A 20,162-nucleotide genomic window follows, 5' to 3' on the forward strand; every position below is an offset into this window, starting at 1 on the left:
TGACTTTTTTATCTTAGGTTCATTAAATTTTCAGCAGCCTCAGTATTGATTAAATATAAAAGAAGATAGATTTATTTATATGTATATACATATTTTTGCTAAAAGGAAATCAATTATGAGTCAAAAGTAAGAGCGACCAATCGTGGATATTAGAATTGACATTTCCTCGTCAGGCGCTTCCCATTGGCTCAACGACCGAGTCTTTGTTCTCTTCTTCCCCCGCTAAGAAGGCCGATCCTTTCCCCTTCATTCGTCCCTACTCCGGAGTTTGGAGCGTACCCAAGAGAGCGATCGTCGCGTTCGAGAGCTCGAGAATGGTTCGTGGAACGCTGGAGGTGCTGCTCGTGAGCGCCAAGGGCCTCGAGGACGTCGATTTCTTCGGTAGGTTTTCCCCGCTCTCCTGCTTGCTATCGTCGATCGAACGTATGATGAATCCACGCCTTTTTCTCCCTTGTAAACCTTTGATTCCGATCCGGTTTGTTTGAGATCTTTTTGATGGTCGAATGCCACCAAGCAACTCGGACTACCGAATCGCGTCTTATGGTGGTAGGATCGATCGATCGATCGATCGATCCAAAGACAACAAGAGAGCAGAGACGACTTTTGTGTTTCTCTGCGTCGTCGGATCTGTGCCGATGTGGATCTTGAGCCAAAAAAGTTCATCATCGGTTAGATCTGATGGTAGTCATGTAGCTATTATCCATGATCATCGTTCTTCGACTAGAGATCCTCGGATAGAACGGCACACAACTTCTGCACACTGCAGGTTTTTATGCCTCCCGCAATTGCCCGATCTCAATTTAATTTCTCTGTTTCTTGATTTATCATTCTCACTGATAAGATAGGCAGATCTACTTGCTCTTTTCTTGCTGCTCAAGTGGTATATTTATAGGCCCCAAATGATTTCAAAAATGAAGTTAAAAATTTAAATTTTTGGATCTTCCGGATACGGGTGGTACCACCGCTTGCACTGGGTGGTTCCACAGCCTGCAACTTGACACTAGACAGTACCATCGCCTGACACACATCTGACACATTGCCATTAGGTGGTACTATCGCTTGACAACCTCGGAGATCGGATTTTTCGAGTTTTTCAACTCACAGGCGGTTCCACCACCTGTTCTAGCGATGCCACCGCTTGACCCAACTTTTGGGTCATTGAATGGGCCGCCCAATAAGCCCAAATCAGTTCCAATTAAGACCCAAGACCCGTAATTGAGTTAACATGATTACATCAAAAACTAACTCAATTAATCCCATAAATTATTTCAATCTTAAACAAATGATTACAAAGCTTGAATCCTTTGTCTGACATGTCATTGGTTTATCCGACGCTCGTCTGATCCTTCGGTGCATCGTCCTCTCCTTTGACGTATTACTCAATCGGTAAGTTGACACCTATAATTTTTTATAATTTATTTTTTAGAATATCTATCTTTTTTTACTGTAAAGCACCTGAAATTTCTTGATAATTTTATCTCTAGGTTTAATTTCTCGTGACCAACACATCGACTCAATCCTCAACTTATTCTGGATAGTTGGACATCTTCACACCGAATTGACAATCCAATTATGACTGGAGTCTCTGTTCGTTTAGGTTTCTTGCATTCCTAAAAACATCTGCTTGTTATTATTACCAATATGTATGTGTTACAAGATACCTCCAATTTTCTACAAGTGGTAGTATTGACTACTTAAAAGTGGTAACATGCTGTAAGAAATTTCCTACAGAAAACTTTGAACTACCACCACCTCAACCTTAATAGTCAGTTCACATAATCTATATGTCCACAGAAAAACAAAAAAGTGCAGATATGACTAGGCACAAGATTTCTTAGATTGTTAGAGGCCAATGCTAATATCTGTGTACCAGACACTCAACTCATCTAAGTTCTCTATTGGAATGGGATGGATTACCTGTAAATGTGGTAGCACAGGAGCAAGAAAGAATATTTGATCTTGCCAGTTATGGTCTGACATTTTTGTAATATCTATCATGAATTAGGACATGATGAACATAAAAAAAGAGAAGCTTTTTGCCTCTTGACTGCTCTTTTGACCCGGATATGATACAATATGTCTTCATTTTTCTGGTTGCACCCTGTTCTAGACCAATGCATTTACTTTTCATTTCTTTTGGTTGTGAGTTTCTCATGTATTATATATAATGTTTGTAACTGATATGTTCAATTGGTGAGCAGGCAAAATGGATCCTTATGCCGTCCTTACGTACCGCAGTCAGGAACAGAAAAGCAGTACTGCATCAGGTGGTGCTAATTAATTACTTGGGGTTTCTTTGTTTTCCATTAGGTGTGTTGTTAGAACATCAACCCAAGTCTAAAAGTCACAAGGAAATATAAAATTGGATGCTCCTTTACTTGTGTTCTATTTGACTAATACTGGGATTTCATGCACTAGATGTGTTGTTAAACATCAATCTCTCAAGATTTCTAACATCACAAGTGGATGCTCTTTTTACTTTTCTGTTTTATTTGACTAATACTGGGATGTCATCCATGGACACAGGTGCAGGTAGTAATCCTGAATGGAATGAGACCTTTGTCTTTAATGTGTCTGACAATGTCTCGGAGCTCATTGTTAAAATCATGGACAGTGATACTTTTTCAAAAGATGATTTCGTAGGAGAAGCAAAGTGAGTCTTCATTATTAGTACTCATAATCTGACATACAACTCGACAGGGAATTCAGAAGATAAGCTAATGAAACACTTGAAAGATGGATTTTCATAAATCAGATATTGTTTAATTTTCTATTATTATGTAAATTTCCAGAATCCCATTGGAAGCAGTGTTCGTGGAAGGAAGCCTCACGCCAACCATATACAGTGTGGTCAAGGATCAGCGATACTGTGGAGAAATAAAAGTCGGTCTCACTTTCACGCCAGTGGTAATACTCCAGCCTTTGCTATCTTAACGAAATGTCTAATCTTCTCTAGCAGTTTAATCCATCAAGCCTAGCATGGTATAATTTCTATATAGTAAGTAGAAGAGTATGTCATGATGCACCGTGTTTAATTGCAGGAAACTCGAGGCTTCGACGAGGAAGCATTCGGGGGATGGAAACATTCTGCGCATTAGGAAATGCATCCGAAGGAGGAAGTTTGTGCTCATGTCAAATCCATAAAACTAGATTACATTGTTTCTCGGAGCGTACGAGTGGCCTTAGAAACACATTCTCAGTTTGGAGATGTGGAGAACACTCGGTGGGGCTCGTCTCGGTGTCATGTGTTCGCTGTTATTTGTTCCTATGTTCAGTGAGGACCACCACTACAAACTAGGGTCGGTTGCTTGGAAGGACTGAAGTGGATTTCCTAACTCTTTTGGTTAAAGAAAGAAGCATGGTTTGGTAATACAAGAGATGCAGCTACTTATTTTAACGAAACATATTGAACTAAATTGCAGTAGCAAATTATATATTGGCTTAGAATAAAACATCAAATATTTAGGGTCATAATCTGTGTACCTGATGGATAGCTGGGACCAAATCATTCTGAAGAGAGATGCCGTTTTCAATTTAATCAACTGGGCCTATTACCAAAACATGTAACACATGTATGCTTAAGACTTAACTATTTCTCTTGTATAAAATTTCAAGGCACTAAAACAGTTAAAAAGAAATTTGAGATGGTAAATACTTGTGTTCCATCCGGCTAATAGTTTCAGCACCTCCTTGTAGAGAATTGAGATCACACGAACAGAACTACCCATCGATTAGTGGTTTTAAGCTGCAGACTGATGCACCTGGCTTAAAAGAAAGAAAAAACATTAGTGGATAATAAATCTAGCTTTTAGCACCAAGAATTTGCTGATTAGAGACAATGGCAACTTATGGTATTACAATACAACAAACACACTTGGTGAAAGTTCTAATAAAGATCTTCTCTAATACTGTCGATAAATAATCTAAGCTCTCTTGCCTTCCTCTCATGCTCAGGGGATGCATCATTGTCTGACTCGTGTATGTCGATTACATTCACATGCATGTCAATAGACTTCTGGCATTTGGCAACCTGACAGGCGCGGAGTGGTGGGGAAGGACTGCAGAGGTCGATGACCTCAGGGGCTGCACTCGGTGGCGGCAGACAATTGGCTGTTTCAGGAAGGGTTTTACTTTGTGATTCGATACTGAGCAACAGGCCTTGGAGCTGGAGATCGATCTGATTTACCAGAGCTTTAGTCAATCTTCTTGGCTTTCTATTCTGCTGCTTTACTTCAGCTTTCTTTCCCACGTATTCAGCAATTCTTTCCGGGCAAGCACTGATCATACATGAAAAGAGTTGAGAAAGGATGTGTACCGTGGATCAAAAAGCATTTAGCAAGACTAAATTCACAAGTTATATTTTCACCTTTTTTTTTAATATTCCAAATTTACATTGATAACAGAGATTAATTCTCAATGTTATAGCCAACTGAGTATCGCTTAATTTAGTCCCACACAAATTTCCACACAACATGAGTGCTGAGAAACAATTATATTTGTCGAGCTAGAACCAAGTTCACCGATCAGCATAGCATGACTTCAAGCATAGCATCACAAAGCTTAAAAAAATATCTAGAGACGTTTATGTAGAGAAAGCGACCTGAAACTTCAAAATGTCATGAAGAACTTGGCAGCTACGTTTATCAGGATAATGCTTGCTAAATCATTATCTTCCCAGTGCACAAAAATGTTCTGTCAAAAGCATATTTAAGAAACCAAAGATAACCATGTTACCTCTCAATCAAATCAGCAGGGACAATGGAATTCCCGAGCCCATCAAAGCCTTGCCAAGAAACCTCATAGTGGTCCTGTCCTTGCACTTTTCTCAGTTTTACTATAGCAGAGACAGGGCAAGGAACTGGCATCTATGAAAAAAGGTAGAAAGAGTGTAAGAAAAGTTTAGGCAGTGCATTAACTTTATTCGACCAAAAATTAGTGTGTATAAGTACCATGTGTAAAGGAATTCTTGCTCCTAACTCAGATGATGTGGAACGTAGATTAGCAAACCGCCTAAGATCTCTTTCAGCAATCTTGGGGAGGATATATTGGTCTGCAAAAAGAATAGATCATTAGAAAAGATGGTGCATGTTTATCTGTATAATGAGCACACCGCTCACATCAATTCTGGTTTGATTATGAAGATTTAATATCATTTAGACTAGATGACTAGAGTAAAGGAAATTAATCAAGGTTTATTAACCTGTTTTATCAGGGCTCCAACCAAAATACTTCTCGCAGACATGATGAAGTTGCACACGTTGGAAAGGATGTTGGGTGCAAACCCTGCAAGAAAACGATGATCCAATAGGTTAAACAGAATAAATATTGTAAACCATCGTGCAATATGGGAAAAATATTTTTACATGCGGAAGTTATGCATCTAATTTGAACACAAATAGATATGCTTAAAGCACAAAGTTTTAACATATCACAGTAATAAAATTTCAAAGGAAAACAGTTTCTTATTTAGTCTGTACCTTTTCACTGCTTCAGAATCAGCTGAATGACATTTTGGCTTCAGAAAAGCATTGATAACATCCAGGTATTGACCATCTGATTCTGCATTCTGTGCTTCTGCTATGGGAATTTTAATTAAAAAACATATGAATGAGGAAGTGTTAACACTGCATTTTCTTTTCAGAAAAGCAAGAAAGGATACTAAGTATTAGATCCTGTAGCAGATCGGCACTCATAACCAACTGAGAAAGAAATTAACTGGACAAAATATGGGACTAAAATACAACTAAAATCCAACATTATGGCTAACAATTCAACATCACAATATATATATATCCTTCAGTATTTAGACAAATGCTGAATGATGGGTTCACACAATACAAATAGAATCTCCTAAATGATTCCTCCGGTCTAGAAGTACCAGCATCACAATTATCAGTAGGTATGCCAGATTATGAAATTCTAGCTAGAGCTCTAGCTGAAATTAAAATATTATCTTGCTTCTTCAACTTCTATGAGATGCGAAATCCTATCAAAGAGTATATAAAATGGAACGTAATTTAGAAGCCCCACTAATTGAAAGACCAAATTGCAAAATAATAGTAATCCTTCTGTTGTAACAAATGCATAAATTTACCATAACATGTTATGTTTCATAACAGACCAAAAGAGATCAAAGAGGAGGACAATACGTCGTCAAAGAATGCCAATTACCCACAGTTAGAACAACCACAAGCAAGTGTACAAGTAAAAACAAACACAGATAAGCATACAAGAAAAGTAGTACTGGGATCAATCGACATTAGTAAAAAATAAGCACAAATAAGTGTACCAGTAATGTTGGTGAATTAATCAATGATAGTAGACTTATCCTACATCAATTCATTGCATGAGCATGGAACATGTATATCACAATCCAACCTAAAAACTTAACATGCTTCTCCATATATGTAGTCCAACTGTCTTAACATGAGCAAGAGATACACAGATGACATTTTCTTCAACAAGAACAAAAAAAAGAAAAATAAATATATAAATTACAGTTTTAAGATACAAAAAGTTATATACAAATTCATGATCCACCCTGCTTGACAAGATATCTTCCTATTACGAATTGATCCTTATATTTAAACATAGAAATCAGAAGATTATCTCAACACAAACTGATACCTAGTAAGTTTTTATTTCAAAACATAACAAAACACAGACTTTTTAGCATCATATTTCACTAAAACTAGCTGTAACATCCAAAGGCTTTTCTTTCTCAATGCCACACTCATACCTATTGTAAGCAGCTTCTTAAACAGAATACAAGCTTACATATGTATTCAAAAGAACTTATTCGTTTACTGCTGTGAGATAATAATTGTCTATAAATACTCTTAGCATAAGCACAGTAAAGCAGGGTCATCTAATGATAAAATGGAAAATTCAGGCAGGTGCCTTTCTCAAACTCACCACAAACACTTTGTTGGTTGCCATGTTTGTTCTCATTGTTCACATTAGACCTAAGTTCCTTTGTTATCTTCTTTCTTCCTTTATAAACTCTTGCTATCTTCAATCCTTCAGAAATAAATTGATGGAGGACAGAGTCATCTCCAAGAGATTTAACAATCCGGCATGCTGATTCCTGTGTACTCAAAGTCAGAAACTGTTGAACAACCCATCTTAAAACGAAGCACACAACTGAATGAAAGCAAAGATCAAACAACAGTACAACACTTCAAATTAAAAATGTTCTAGAAGTTCATAAAATATGTTACTTACAGGCCCAAACCCATGAACTCTCTGAGAATAGTCACTGCCGAGTAGAAGAGCGAGAGAAATCTGAAGATCATGGTTGTGAAACCCATCACACACAAATGAGAAGGATTAAAATGAAACGAAGAAAAGGTCTGATAACACGAAAGACGATAAAAACCAAGAAAAACAACTGTAACTGGTAAACAACACAACTAACACTGACACATGAGATATTTAAAAGAAACATGACCTCAGTTAGATGCATACATATATACATCTCAATATGTGAGAAGAGTAGAGACATGAATGAAATCTTTTAATCTACTTTTTAGACATGAATAACTCATTTAATCTGCTGTCTTTGCTATATGCATTTCCTATCAAGAAATGTGTACAATTTGAACTTTATTTATTAGTTTTTTTCATGGACAAGAGTCTCCAGCCTGTTTGTTCCCAGTAGAATCGTTCCTATTTCACCAAGAATTCACTTCACTTTCTGAATAGAATGAAAGTTTAACACCCTCCAAAATATCAAGGATTGAAATACGGTACCGTACCAGTGTTTCAAGCTTGGCTCGGTATCGTACGATACCGTGTACCGAACGGTACACCTAATTTAGGTGTCAAATCATCTGAAAATACCTGAAAATAAAAAAAAAAGAATACATACCTCTAATTAAAGAACAAGAATACATAATTCTTGATTAGAAAATTCTTCCTCTTAATCTTCCCAAATTAGCCTCGATTCAATTCACAAATCGTTGTTTTGTACAGTTTAGGAGAGCGCAAATGTGAGAAAAAACGAGTTTGAGATAGCTTAAGAGAGTATGAGAGTGAAATGGAATGAAATAGGGGAGAAGAAGAGTTTAAAAACCTATGAGAAAGGGCTCCAACGGTCAATTTGACCGTTAGAGCACTGTTACCGAGCGGTAACGGTCGATATCGTCCGATACGGAGCGATGTTAAGCATTCCGCCCGATATACTGTTGGACCAGTACGTACTACCCATACCGGGCAGTATTATTCGAAACTGTATACCTTGCAAAATACACAAACCTTTTCTTTTTGTTTATGTTTTTTGAAGCTCTAAAGTGATGTCTGTGCAGAAGCATATGCATATGACATTCTGCATGGCCTCAATACATGGTGTAACCACGCAGCAGCTGCACATGTCCATGCAGCTGCATATGTTATCTGCATAAGTGTGATGTCTTCGCAACAGCATATGCATATGACATTCTGCATGGCCTCAATACATGGTGTAACCATGCAGCAGCTGCACATGTCCATGCAGCTTCATATGTAATCTGCATAAGTGTGATGTCTGCACAGCAGCATATGCATATGACATTCTGCATAGCCTCAATACATGGTGTAACCATACAGCAGCTGCACATGTCCATGCAGCTGCATATGTAGTATGCATAATTGGGATTAATGCTCCTTTCTTATTTTAATTATATCCATTATTATTTATCTTGGTACCATTATCCATGTACAATTCATGTATCTTGTCTCTAAAATAACTTAAAATTTATGTTTCCATAATATTTCTATTTAACCATATAATTATCTATTTATTCTTTGAAAAAGAATTACTTATAATATGTTTTTGAATATTTTAATAAGCAACACACATGCACCTCACAATAACAGTTAAGTCAAATAAGGTTACTCCTTAACATGTGGGTAAAATAAAATCAATGCACGAACCATATAGTTTCAGATCAACAGTCAAGAAATGCAACTTACCAGCGAATTCCTTCCGAATCCAAGTTGTCGCTCTATGTCTTCCATTTCATAACAGGTAACATAGCTTCCCTCTCCTAGTTCATATAAAGCATAATCAGCAATCCTAGAACGACAGGGATGAGAAATCTAAAGTAAATTTGAATTTCCATGGCATTCAATTTATTATGTATTTTCAGAGCATGCTTTTGTCAGATCATGAACTCACCAAGAAAAATATCTCTATATACTGTCCTAGCTCCAAAAAGGAATATATCAGAATCAGTACTGAAGCATCCATCCTGACAATTATATCACTCAGCAGACATTTATTTATCAATTAGTTCAAATATATACAGCCATTTTCACTTACACATAAGGATTCAACATTCAGCAATGCACATTGTGCTTCGGCTTCCTCTAGTCTGGTTAACATAAAAATAAATTTGTAACAATCAGAAAGTGTTTCGGCAAATAAGTATAGCTACCTGCTTAGCCGCTTAGGAAATAGTTTAAAGTCTTTTCTTTTACATTTTATAATTAAGAGTTTTAATACTATGAGTCTGTAATACCCTCAAAATTTAGTAATCAAGTTCAACAAAATAGTTTATACTTCTTGAACATATATTGTATGTGTCTTCGAAAGTTGCCCATCTAAGTAATTAACCTTCAATCATAATAGCTAGAACAATTTATTTTTTTAGTTATACAGTGATCTAGGAAACAGAATGGAATTCACAAATAATATAAAAAATATCATCCACCAGCTTGTAAGACTAGTAGCAGGTATACATGAATTTAAAAGAAGGCAGGTTGAGTCAGGTTAGACAAGAAGCCATGCCCAACCTGGGCTTTGTTGTAGAATTTGTGTAAGCCAACTTGACAACTAACTTGACCAGAAAACCTAAATTCAAGCTAGGCATTTGATCATGGATCTTTATGGTTATTATTTTTATCATCAACCACATCCAATCATAAGATTTAGGTTGAAGATCAGGTTAGAAATAAATCAAGCATTGTCAATGTCAGGTTGGTCATGAGATCTTATGAAAGCCAAAAGAGAAGAAAAGGTGCAGAGAATTATAAAAAGAGGGATGCATCAACCTATTCATGAGACGGAGAGAAAGAATAAGGAAAGACAAAGACAAACAGATATGATAACGGAAGTTGTTGAAATGCTTACATCTGGCTGCCTGATGATCAAATGCATTCAACCTATAAGAGAGACTAGGGCGAAAGACAAGAGGGGCAAACAGATGCTCAGTATTCAGTGCATTGTGTGGAATTCCAGGCCAAAGAGTTGGATCAAGATTTTCCAGACCAAAGTTAAGTTTGCAGAACAAATGCAAGTCCCATTCGGAACCTTTTCTGTGGCCATTGTGTTGAATAAATGAAACATGCGCTCTCATTAAGAACTAGTTTTAGCTCAACGGTAATATTCATAGCTTCCAGTAAATTCAATGGTTCATAAATAGGTCTAAAAACATATTGCAATTTCAAAATAAAGGTAACCAGCGAAACATGCAAAATTAGAAAATTTAAGGTGTGATATAATTTTCAAATATAAGAAACAGGAAACATCAGGAAATTGTGAACAAAAGCAAAAGGAAACCATGAGAAAACCAGTTTGGAACTATATATTTATAATTTTCCAGTCAAAACAACAAAGTTTTGTTAATTAACCGAATTTTTATTTTTTTTATCCTTTTGTGAATTCTCTCATTCTGGAACCAAATGATGCCTGCTTTCAAAAGTACTCTGCTGGTGGGAAAATTTCCATAGTATATATAAAAGAAGTTATTTTGGAAATTACATGTTTCAAGTGTAGCTTAAGCCAGTCATACAAAATACAATTGGTGTAAGAGACAACCCAAACAAGAAGGGAGAATGACACTTAGACAAAGAAATTCTGTGCTCGGGAAGCAAATTGAGAAGTTAGATTGTAGCAAGATCATAGTGACACTGCTTGGCAGTAAATAGAAGTGTCAAATAAGTTGACTTCTACAACTGACCTTTTCTGAGTGCTCATGTGTGAACCTAAAAGACTAGAAAAATCTAAACATGATAAAAGACTATTCTGGTCGGTGGCTCATGTGACAAGGCATCAAACAGAAAGCAAAAAGAGATATACCCATCTAAGAAGGGGACCCCAAGAGCTGTTCCAAGAACTTTTGCTTCCTTTATCATACATGAGAATTCAGAACCCATGTTTCTACGGAGCGAAACTGATGGCATCGGTTGGGAGTTTGTGTCGTATTGTATAACCTGATGCACCAAAATTCCTACCTTCTCAAGAAAATATATGGCATAATCTTCTAGGCAGGCAAGGTATTCTATAAAGAGAGTCAACCTCACACAAACCCAACCGCCGTCTATAAGTGGACAATTTAATGGAAGGAATTGACCCATCTACAAAATGCAAAATGTGAATAGAAGTTTAGTATATGCTTGAAATGCTTATCTGATGATGTGTTTACACATACATGCATATGTAGTTTATTCACATTTAAGACAGACAGTATTGAAGTTTAAATCTCAAAAGGTATGGTTAAAACCAGTAACTAGGTGCAGAACAAATACATCCAAAATGCACATTTTTTAACAAAGAATAAGAACCATATAAGTTGGCACATTTTGTCTAACACTACTGGCATCTCAGATAATTATCCATTTCTTCTTTCCAAGCATTTTTCAATCAGCTACAAATTTATATAATGTTACTGCATTTGCACCAAAAATAACAAAAAAAATTAAACAAAAAACAATTGGTGATACTTTATACTGCTCAGTAGATTCAATAGTTAATTGGTTGTTTCTTTGCTTTCTTTTGTGAAATTGCTCTGAGCGTGTAAATTACTTGGCCTTCCTTTAGCCCATTATATGCTTAATCAGTGGACATAGAAGAGTCCAACAAAGCTCAAAGCCATTTGAAACCACTAACAAACAAGTTGGAACGGCGAATCTAAAAAAAAACTGTGAAGATGCAAAAGAGATTCCACGATGTAAAGCAACATTACTGTGTTAAGCTTACCACTTCCAAGATAACTTTCCATACAAAACAACATAAATTATGATTGAAACTTTTTTTTAATCTTACCTATACAAATATAAACATTCAAATTAATCAATTAGCCCAAACAGAAATCAATAGGGAGAAATTTCATTTTCGAATAACTTTACTTCAGTCCCTTCAATTCCTCTTCCTCGTCATTTTCTTCTTTCTGTTTTATTTTTAAAACACTTTTATGTATCTTGTTTCAATCATCGATGCTATGATTCTATAGGACAACAAGGAAACTCATCTAACATCAAGTAAAAATATGAACAAGGAAGATCTAATTGACGCATATCAAGATTACAAGTTTCCAGTGCGAGATAAAATAAACAGTAGGTGCTTTTGTATGAACAAGGAAGATTTAATTGTATGCAAAAGGATTGATTGACAAAGCATTGAGGGTGATGGTACTTTCACATAATCATAGTTACTCAAAGCTGCTTTCATTTGAGCTTTAGTCAAGAGCACTGCAATTTTAGTTAAACACTATCAATTACGATGCAAATACTTTTGGTTGCAAATAGAATTTACACAATCGATAATTGGCTAGTGACCACTCAAGCGGTACATCATAGAAAAAAGAAACAAAGAAAATTTGAAAATGCAATTCGAAATCATGCTAAAATGAAGGCATGAGCCCACTAAGAATTCACAAAAAAATTAATCTCTTGACGGGCTAATTACATATTACCCCCTGTAGTTAGCTACCTTAGCATCTCGATCCGTATACTTTAAAAAGTTATATTAGCATCCCTATAGTTACGAAAGTGAAACATCTAGGCTCATTTACCCTAACATCATCGGTTTTACTAACGAAAACACGAAAACAAAGGAAAAAAAATTAATTTTAATATTCCAGTTGGTGATGACAGACGGCGTCGGTGGTGGCCGACAGCGGCGCCGCTAGGGACCACGGGTGTTTGTTGTGGATGAAGAGAGTGGCGACAAGAGGTGAGGGCCGCTCTACATTTGCGTCGACACCGACGCAGTTGCCGACACAAATACAAAGCAACGCTGCTCAACATCTACATCGATGGCCTTTTAGTCGCTTGGCAACTGCGTCGATGCCAACGCAGATGCAAAACGACATTCACCTCTCGTCGCCATTCTCCTCATCCACAACAACCACCCGCGGTTCCTAGCAACACCGTCATCCGTCACCACCGACACCGTCCGCTATCACCAACTTGAACATTAAGATTATCTTTTTACTCTTTGTTTTCGTGTTTCCATTGGTAAAACCGACGGCGTTATGGTAAATGAACCTAGATGTTTCACTTTCGTAACTATAAGGATGTCAATATAATTTTTTTAAAGTGTAAGAACCGAGATGCTAAAGATAACTAACTACAATGTGTAATCTATAATTAGTTCTCTCTTGACTGACTAGTGACCAATCAAATGATCCATTATACATATATATGAGCGTTTAAGATGGCAATTTGAAATCTTTATTGAGCTAAAATATGTGCCTTCACAAGAATCCACAAAAGGCAAAAAGAAAAATCAAATCCTAACTAATGACTGAAGGTGTTCCGATCACTGCACGCAGAGAGCTGTCCAGGAGCCCTGCAGAGAGAAAAGAAGAAAAAGGAAAAAGAAAAAGCGGAAACTAAAAGCACCAGAGGATGTTATAGAAAAATCAAATGACATCGGCCATTTTAAACGGACAAGAAACAAGAACATGGACAGAGGATAAGAAACACCAAGGACCTGTGACTAGGATGAGGCTACAGTTGAGGGATATTAGGGCTCTGAGACGGTGGAAGAGATTGCGAAGATAGATCTTCTCCTTCGAGCATGCCGGCAAGCGTCCGGCATTCTGGAACTGGATCAGCCAGCAAGAGAGATCCACGCACAGCCTCCTGTTCCTGCGGAAGAAAGAAACGCTCTCTCGAGATCGGCAATGGCAACAAAGAGCACCGCAGTGGGATTAGACTGACGGGGAAGCTGTACTCACTGAAGGTGGTGAAGGGGGAGGGTTTTCTTGCACGATTCCAAGATGTCCCACAAGTTCTTGACGCCCATCTCGGATCGAAGGTACGATAGCTCGCATGGATCGGGAGGAACGGAGATCGATCCGTTGGGGAAGAAGAGGGAACATCAAGTCGGAGTTCAAATAGAGGTGAAACCCTTTCGCGATAATTACAATGACCAAAGTAACCCTGGTGATCCACTTGGTTTTCGCGGTTGGTGCTGAGGCACCCCAACTAGACACCCAATGGGAAGAATTTCTCGTACCAATAAAATCCACGGTCGATGGTGAGATCGATGGGTTCGATGGTTAACGTGATCCAGGTATCTTTTCTGGGCTTCTTAGCGCGGGTGTCCAAAGCATTCCTCTGATTTAATCCCTGATGTCCGAAAAGAAAATTTACTGAACCCAGGCGGTTACCTGTCCTGAGATCGATGGGTCATCCCGTGTAGGACCCATGGCTCTCACTGATGGATAGAGCTCACGTGCAGGCACGTGCAATCGAAGTTACGCGGGTACCATCCAATGTAGATTAGATTAACCTAATTATATGATCAAATGTGTAATAAATATCATAGCATTGTAATAAAAATTTATCCTCAGTAGTTAAACCCCTTTAGTATTTCAATCTTTAAATTTAAAAAATTTATATTCACATTATTATAATTATAAAAACAAAATATTTATAAAATATTTAACCGACATGATAACACGTGTAAAATTATTTATTTTTATCAATGATAAATTAATTATTTTAAAAATTAATTAAAAGGTATAAAAAAATCATTGGCTTAAGCAACCGTGAGATTGATTTCTTCCCCAAATTGATCTCTTAAAATTTAAAACTACTTAACATTGTCATATTATAAATAAGCATTGCCCTAAATGTTAAGAAATCAATTTAGGAAAAAAAATCCCAAGCCAATGATCCATTTCTTCCACCTTTTAATTAAGACCTAAAATGATCGTTTCATCATTAGCAAAATTGATAATTTCATATATGTTGTCGCATGTTATATCTATACCGACGACATTAGGGTAGATAAAGTTAAATATTTTACTTTTATAATTGTAAAGATACCAATGTAAATTTTTTAAATATAGAGAACGAGATGTTAAAAAAATAATAATAAGCCATATGTGTCTTCTGTATACTGTGACCATATGAAGATCATAAGTTGCTCCTACAAATGGAAGTTAGAACAACAACTAAGGAAACTAGACCTCCATCTTTCAATGATATCAAGAAGAGCGCTACTATCGCTATAAGGGAAAAGGCAGAGATAGAGGCATTTCCCATCAAGAACTGTCCTGATTTCGAGTGTTGGTCTGACTCTCGATGATAACAAGAACAACATAGTAGAACAGCAACAAAGGAAACTAGACCTCCATCTTTCAATGATATCAAGAAGAGCGATACTATCGCGACAAGGGAAGAGGCAGAGGTAGAGGCATTTCCCATCAAGAACTGTCGCTGATTTCGAGTGTTGATCTGACTCCATCTTCGAAAGAGCAGGGATTAATACCAAGCACCCGAATCAATATGCTGATGTCCATAGAGATGTCGGATGGGGATATAACTCCACGGTTGACCTACAAGGAAAATGTGTTCATTGAATCAGATTAGAACTTGAAGCATCATATTATAGCAAAAAACATGAGAATTTAAAAACTATCAAGGTACCATATATGCAGAAAATTAGAATCATTTCATGATGGAAGTAGATAAATGTTGAAGTGAAAGACTTACTGAAGATGCCGACACTGACTTGATCAAGGAATGGTTGTATCCTCTAGTCCTTGCAACTGTCTCAGCCATTTGGAACCTTGACACTCTATTTGGTCCACCCACATTCAGAAGCAACTGCATTTGCTTACCATCTGAAACGAGAGAAACAAACAAATGTTAATCTCAACTTAGATCTGAAGACTTGATGCCAATCTCGAAAGCCTGTTTCTTGTAAAGACAAAGCATTTATGTAACTCCAACACGACATAGGAGAACCAAACAAATAATAGAAAAGCCAAAATAAAGACAGTATCAGTATATTAAATGTGCAAACCAGGATAAGTAATGGACTGGAATTTGCAGTTAGGAAAGCTACATAAACCCGAATAGTCGAGGCACAGGAGATGAGCTTAAACATCGAATGCACACTAATTAAATCTTTACATCAAGCTCATATTTACAACAAAAGTTCCCTCCAACCAAGACACACCAGACAACTGCAGTTTAAACTAAACTAACTACAAAAGCTAACAACAGTGACCAAACATCAAATTTTATTGCAAAGCAAATACACAAAACTAAAAAATAATCCAATAACCTTCAAATAAGAGAATACTCTGCGTCCAACCCCAAACATCATAGTTCTCATTATTTGTAATTCTGAGTACGAAAATATTAACAACGTACAACATTACATCTCTGTTACAAGGTGTACCATTTATTTCCATTTCTGTTCACAAACTATGGATTTAGTAGTTTAGAAATATTTTAATTTCCGACAAAGCACTCTAAACAGTATAATTTTCTTTTCACTTCACCTGGCTGTTCCACTGTGTGTGAATTTCTTGAAAAGGATGGAAAGGATCAGTTTGGTTTAAAGGAATCCTAGACCTTAAGATAGTGAAAATTACAAATGAATTTACCCAAGCAGGACATTGGTTTTATGTCAAAGAGAGTTATTCAACTTCTGAATGATTTTGGAGAATGCTAAACTTCACAAAGCACATTATCAAGAATCACAACATAATTATAGGCCTTTGGACAAGACAGCATAGTTTTGTTTCTTCTGTTATACTTTTCTTTGATAAGAGTAAAATATATCTTCTCCATAACCAGTCAACATTTAGAAATACATAATTTTCTTTAGAGATCCTTTAGCAAAAAACAGAAGACAAGCTGAAAAGTGCAACCTGATATCCACTTTTTGCTCAAAGCTATTATAACATTGACCACATCCTTGACATACACGGGGCAGCGGAACTCATCATGAAAAAATTCAACTTCTTGACCTTGCTTAAGGGCACTATCAATCCACTGCATGGAGAAGACACTAGTATTTGTCAGAAGAAGGAAAAAAAAGGAATTTATGTTAACTTCCATTAGATCATGATAACTAGGGAACAAATTTATAGATATAGTTCACAATATGTTCTAGAACTATAGGGTTACGAAGAGCAGTTATCTAGGCAATGTTGGCTTAATCATAAGGTGGTAATGCAATAATTGGGTGTTATAAACTATCACAGTGAAACAGGTAATGCAACAGGTTTGAACATCATGATCTAGTTCTAGTTAAAGAGCCACTCTAGATCTAGATCTAATCTTGAGATGTAGATCTTGTTTCAACATCATGAGCTTGTCATGACATCCATTTATCATAATTAAGCTCAATAGCCAAGGTTCTAAGAAATCTTGAGTTCTCATTTTTTTTCACCACATTTACTTGTTACATATGGTTGGAAGGTGACTTGGATATACCAAATGCTCACCTGAATTGGAAGTGACTTAGTAACAGGTGAAATTGTCTGTGGGCCATATATTATACTACTCCGCAGGATCGCATAGTTTGAACAGTTTGCAATTATATGCTTCTCTGCAGCGATTTTTGTTTTTCCATACATATTTACAGGAAGAGCTTCGTCATCTTCTTTGTAAAATGATCTCACACCTTCATAAACTGTTAGTTCAGTGAAGCCACATTAGATTAAATACTTAATACCTGCATGAAAGAATCAGTTATCTAAAGGCACAAAGCAAACGGAAAGTAAAAGTCGCAAAGCAAAGTCTCCATCTCGAAGCAATCACAAAACAAACATGATGCATAATGATCAAAGAAAATGATAAAGAAAACTATTGAATCAGCAAAATTAGTACAAGTGTCACTTTGTTCAGCATAAAATTCAACAATTTAACTATCATTTAGAGCGAACACCTTGTTATACTTGGGGTCAAATATCTAAGGTTGGTTAGACCAGGGTACAATGATAGATCAAAGAAAAAAGTACGAAAGGCGTTCAAGAAAAGTTCAAATTTAGATGACATCAAAGATACAAAAGAAACAGTATACTGTAAATAAGTAAGATTGTCCAGCCAGTGCTATGAAAAATCCAAGTATCATATAGCAGTCAAACTGGTAAGTACCATCAGATATTTATTGATCCGAGCAAGGACCACTACCTAACCATATAGATTGGTGTTAGACTTTATTTATTGTTTCAAATATCAGTCAGTATTGACTGGTGCCTTCATTTGAAAGAAAAATTTTGGTCTACAAACAATAACAGTAAGACAATTGTTGCATTGAAGTTACAATGTCATGAACATTAAGCATTCATGGTTTTTGTTTCTAATTAACTCTGGATCGTAGAAAAGTACAATTGGATAGCATATTCTGCCAAGTCAGCCAAATTCTTAACGATGACTACCTCATGGACTAACTTAACAAATCCCAATCTTTCATGCAAATAATACAAACCTTTCATCCAAGTTCCCAAAGTTATCAAATCATAGATGGGATTTTACACCATACAAGTCAGGCCAACAAGTTTCACCTACCATTTCATTTTGTCTAGGCCTTTGGAATTATTTTTCATGGAGCAAATTTTTCGTGCATAAAGAGCCAACATATAATATACATTTTAGGCATCACTTGGTTGAGTACACAAATATTTCACAAATAAACAGACATGTGAAACGCATGTTTCACAAATAATGATTCACAGTAAAAGAAACATAATTAGCTTACCTTGATCTGTTGAAAGATGAATTAAAAGAGAGTTGTTATTCTTGAAGCTTGATAGCCAGTTTACAAGGGAAGATGGCAGGTTAATAGACATGGCAGCTGCAGGATCCATTTCACAAGTACGAGGAACAGATAGTGCGGCACAATTAACAACAACATCTGGCTGAAAGGTACGGAGTTTAAACAAAGTTAATTTAAATAAAGAGTCAACTCATCAAGTCTATTTTTCATAATAAATCAGGAAATAAATGAGGCCTCTGTTCTCTAAATCTGTTCACTTTTTATATGCGGTCTTCCTGTATGAAGGCAGGTACCAGACAGCTAAACCTAAGCACATGGTTTAATTCAATCAGGTTATCTTGCAGGTGAACTATGCATGGTCAAACAAACCATGTCAACGAGAATCACATAGGAAAGTGATGGCTGCAGATAATACAATTCCCTGGACTAAACACATTTTAATAACAACATAAAGACCCAAAACAGATATCCAGCAAAAGAGAAATATGCATTCCTCCTACAGCTGACACGAATGCTGCACTTCAAGAACCGGATGTCTATTTTCGCGGCTCCTTTGGCTCCATAAACAATCACGGTTTCTTCAGTGACCAACTTCACATGCTGCATTGGCAAAGATCACAATGGGGAAGATTCTTTGTGCTGATGAGAAAGAAAGACGAAGAACCCAAGATGTTCAGAAGTAGACCGAAGCAAGAAATACTGCTAATTACAGGTCTAGTTAGAGGATGTACAACATCAAGTTAACAACATTAACTTCGAGAGATTTGAAAGAGACAACTGGTCGTCTAATTTGAAGCCCTCGAGGAGGAACAATCTGCATCGCCCGAAACCTGATGGAACTCCCTAAGTAATCGAATCGTTCTACTGCAATTAGACATATTCTTCTGCTGATTTTTACGTGCAAGGATCTAAGATGACGGCCAAGGGAGCATCGATGCGAAGAACATCCGACCTGGCCAAAGGCGGTGGAGATGGCATCAAAGCCGTCGCCGGTCCGCAGGTCGACACGGAATGGGAGCACCGGAGAGACAGCATCGACAAGTTCCGCAGGAGGGCTCGGACGGTGGTGGGTGAACGCTAGGGCGTACCGCTCCGATCCGGCGCCTCGCGAGAAGCCCTGGAGGAGGTGCTGCCCCAAGTATCCGCTGCCCCCCACCACCAGCACTCGTTTCCTCGCCTCCGCCATTCTCTGCGTCGGCTCCTCCCGCAGATGCTTCGGAGATCGCTTCGCGCCTCCGATGGGATCGCGGGTTCAGAGGTAGGGATGTCAATTATACGCGCGGTATGTTTACCCGCGGCGACCCGACCCAGATAGTGGATAAACAAAAAATGGAGGTGAGTATGAAGATATTTATATTTTCCGACGAGGACAGACTGAGCACTCCCGCATCATTACTTTTATTATTTAAATTAGACAAAATAAATTTTGATG

The 20,162-nt window shown here is 37.1% G+C and overlaps 3 protein-coding genes across 4 annotated transcripts; 1 reads left to right on the plus strand and 2 right to left on the minus strand.

Annotated features, from left to right (window-relative positions):
* Positions 1–186: 186 nt before the first annotated feature.
* Positions 187–3,335, plus strand: LOC103990659 (elicitor-responsive protein 3). Its single transcript, XM_009409869.3, has 5 exons — positions 187–381; positions 2,202–2,267; positions 2,527–2,653; positions 2,793–2,907; positions 3,042–3,335. The coding sequence occupies exons 1-5, from the start codon at positions 315–317 to the stop codon at positions 3,096–3,098; spliced, it is 432 nt and encodes a 143-aa protein (XP_009408144.2). The 5' UTR covers positions 187–314; the 3' UTR covers positions 3,099–3,335.
* Positions 3,336–3,829: 494 nt separating this feature from the next.
* Positions 3,830–14,079, minus strand: LOC135642375 (single-strand DNA endonuclease 1-like). 2 transcript variants are annotated; one of them, XM_065158491.1, is made up of 14 exons: positions 13,944–14,079; positions 13,697–13,854; positions 11,279–11,337; positions 11,060–11,193; positions 9,302–9,353; positions 9,158–9,230; positions 8,953–9,026; positions 7,225–7,284; positions 6,916–7,087; positions 5,478–5,574; positions 5,201–5,283; positions 4,950–5,050; positions 4,735–4,865; positions 3,830–4,277 (listed from the first exon to the last, which is right to left on the minus strand). In XM_065158491.1, the coding sequence occupies exons 1-14, from the start codon at positions 14,009–14,011 to the stop codon at positions 3,887–3,889; spliced, it is 1,653 nt and encodes a 550-aa protein (XP_065014563.1). In that variant the 5' UTR covers positions 14,012–14,079; the 3' UTR covers positions 3,830–3,886. The 2 variants fall into 2 exon arrangements, with proteins under 2 accessions (XP_065014563.1, XP_065014562.1); XM_065158490.1 differs by having other exon boundaries at positions 5,478–5,577.
* Positions 14,080–15,073: 994 nt separating this feature from the next.
* LOC135581847 (uncharacterized) lies at positions 15,074–20,035 on the minus strand. Its single transcript, XM_065158952.1, has 6 exons — positions 19,683–20,035; positions 18,713–18,872; positions 17,457–17,644; positions 16,878–17,001; positions 15,709–15,839; positions 15,074–15,551 (listed from the first exon to the last, which is right to left on the minus strand). Exons 1-6 carry the CDS (start codon positions 19,914–19,916, stop codon positions 15,420–15,422), a joined length of 969 nt encoding a protein of 322 aa, XP_065015024.1. The 5' UTR covers positions 19,917–20,035; the 3' UTR covers positions 15,074–15,419.
* Positions 20,036–20,162: the final 127 nt, after the last annotated feature.

Source organism: Musa acuminata, chromosome BXJ3-7 (genome assembly GCF_036884655.1).
Source record: "Musa acuminata AAA Group cultivar baxijiao chromosome BXJ3-7, Cavendish_Baxijiao_AAA, whole genome shotgun sequence".
Taxonomy (NCBI): Eukaryota; Viridiplantae; Streptophyta; class Magnoliopsida; order Zingiberales; family Musaceae; genus Musa; species Musa acuminata.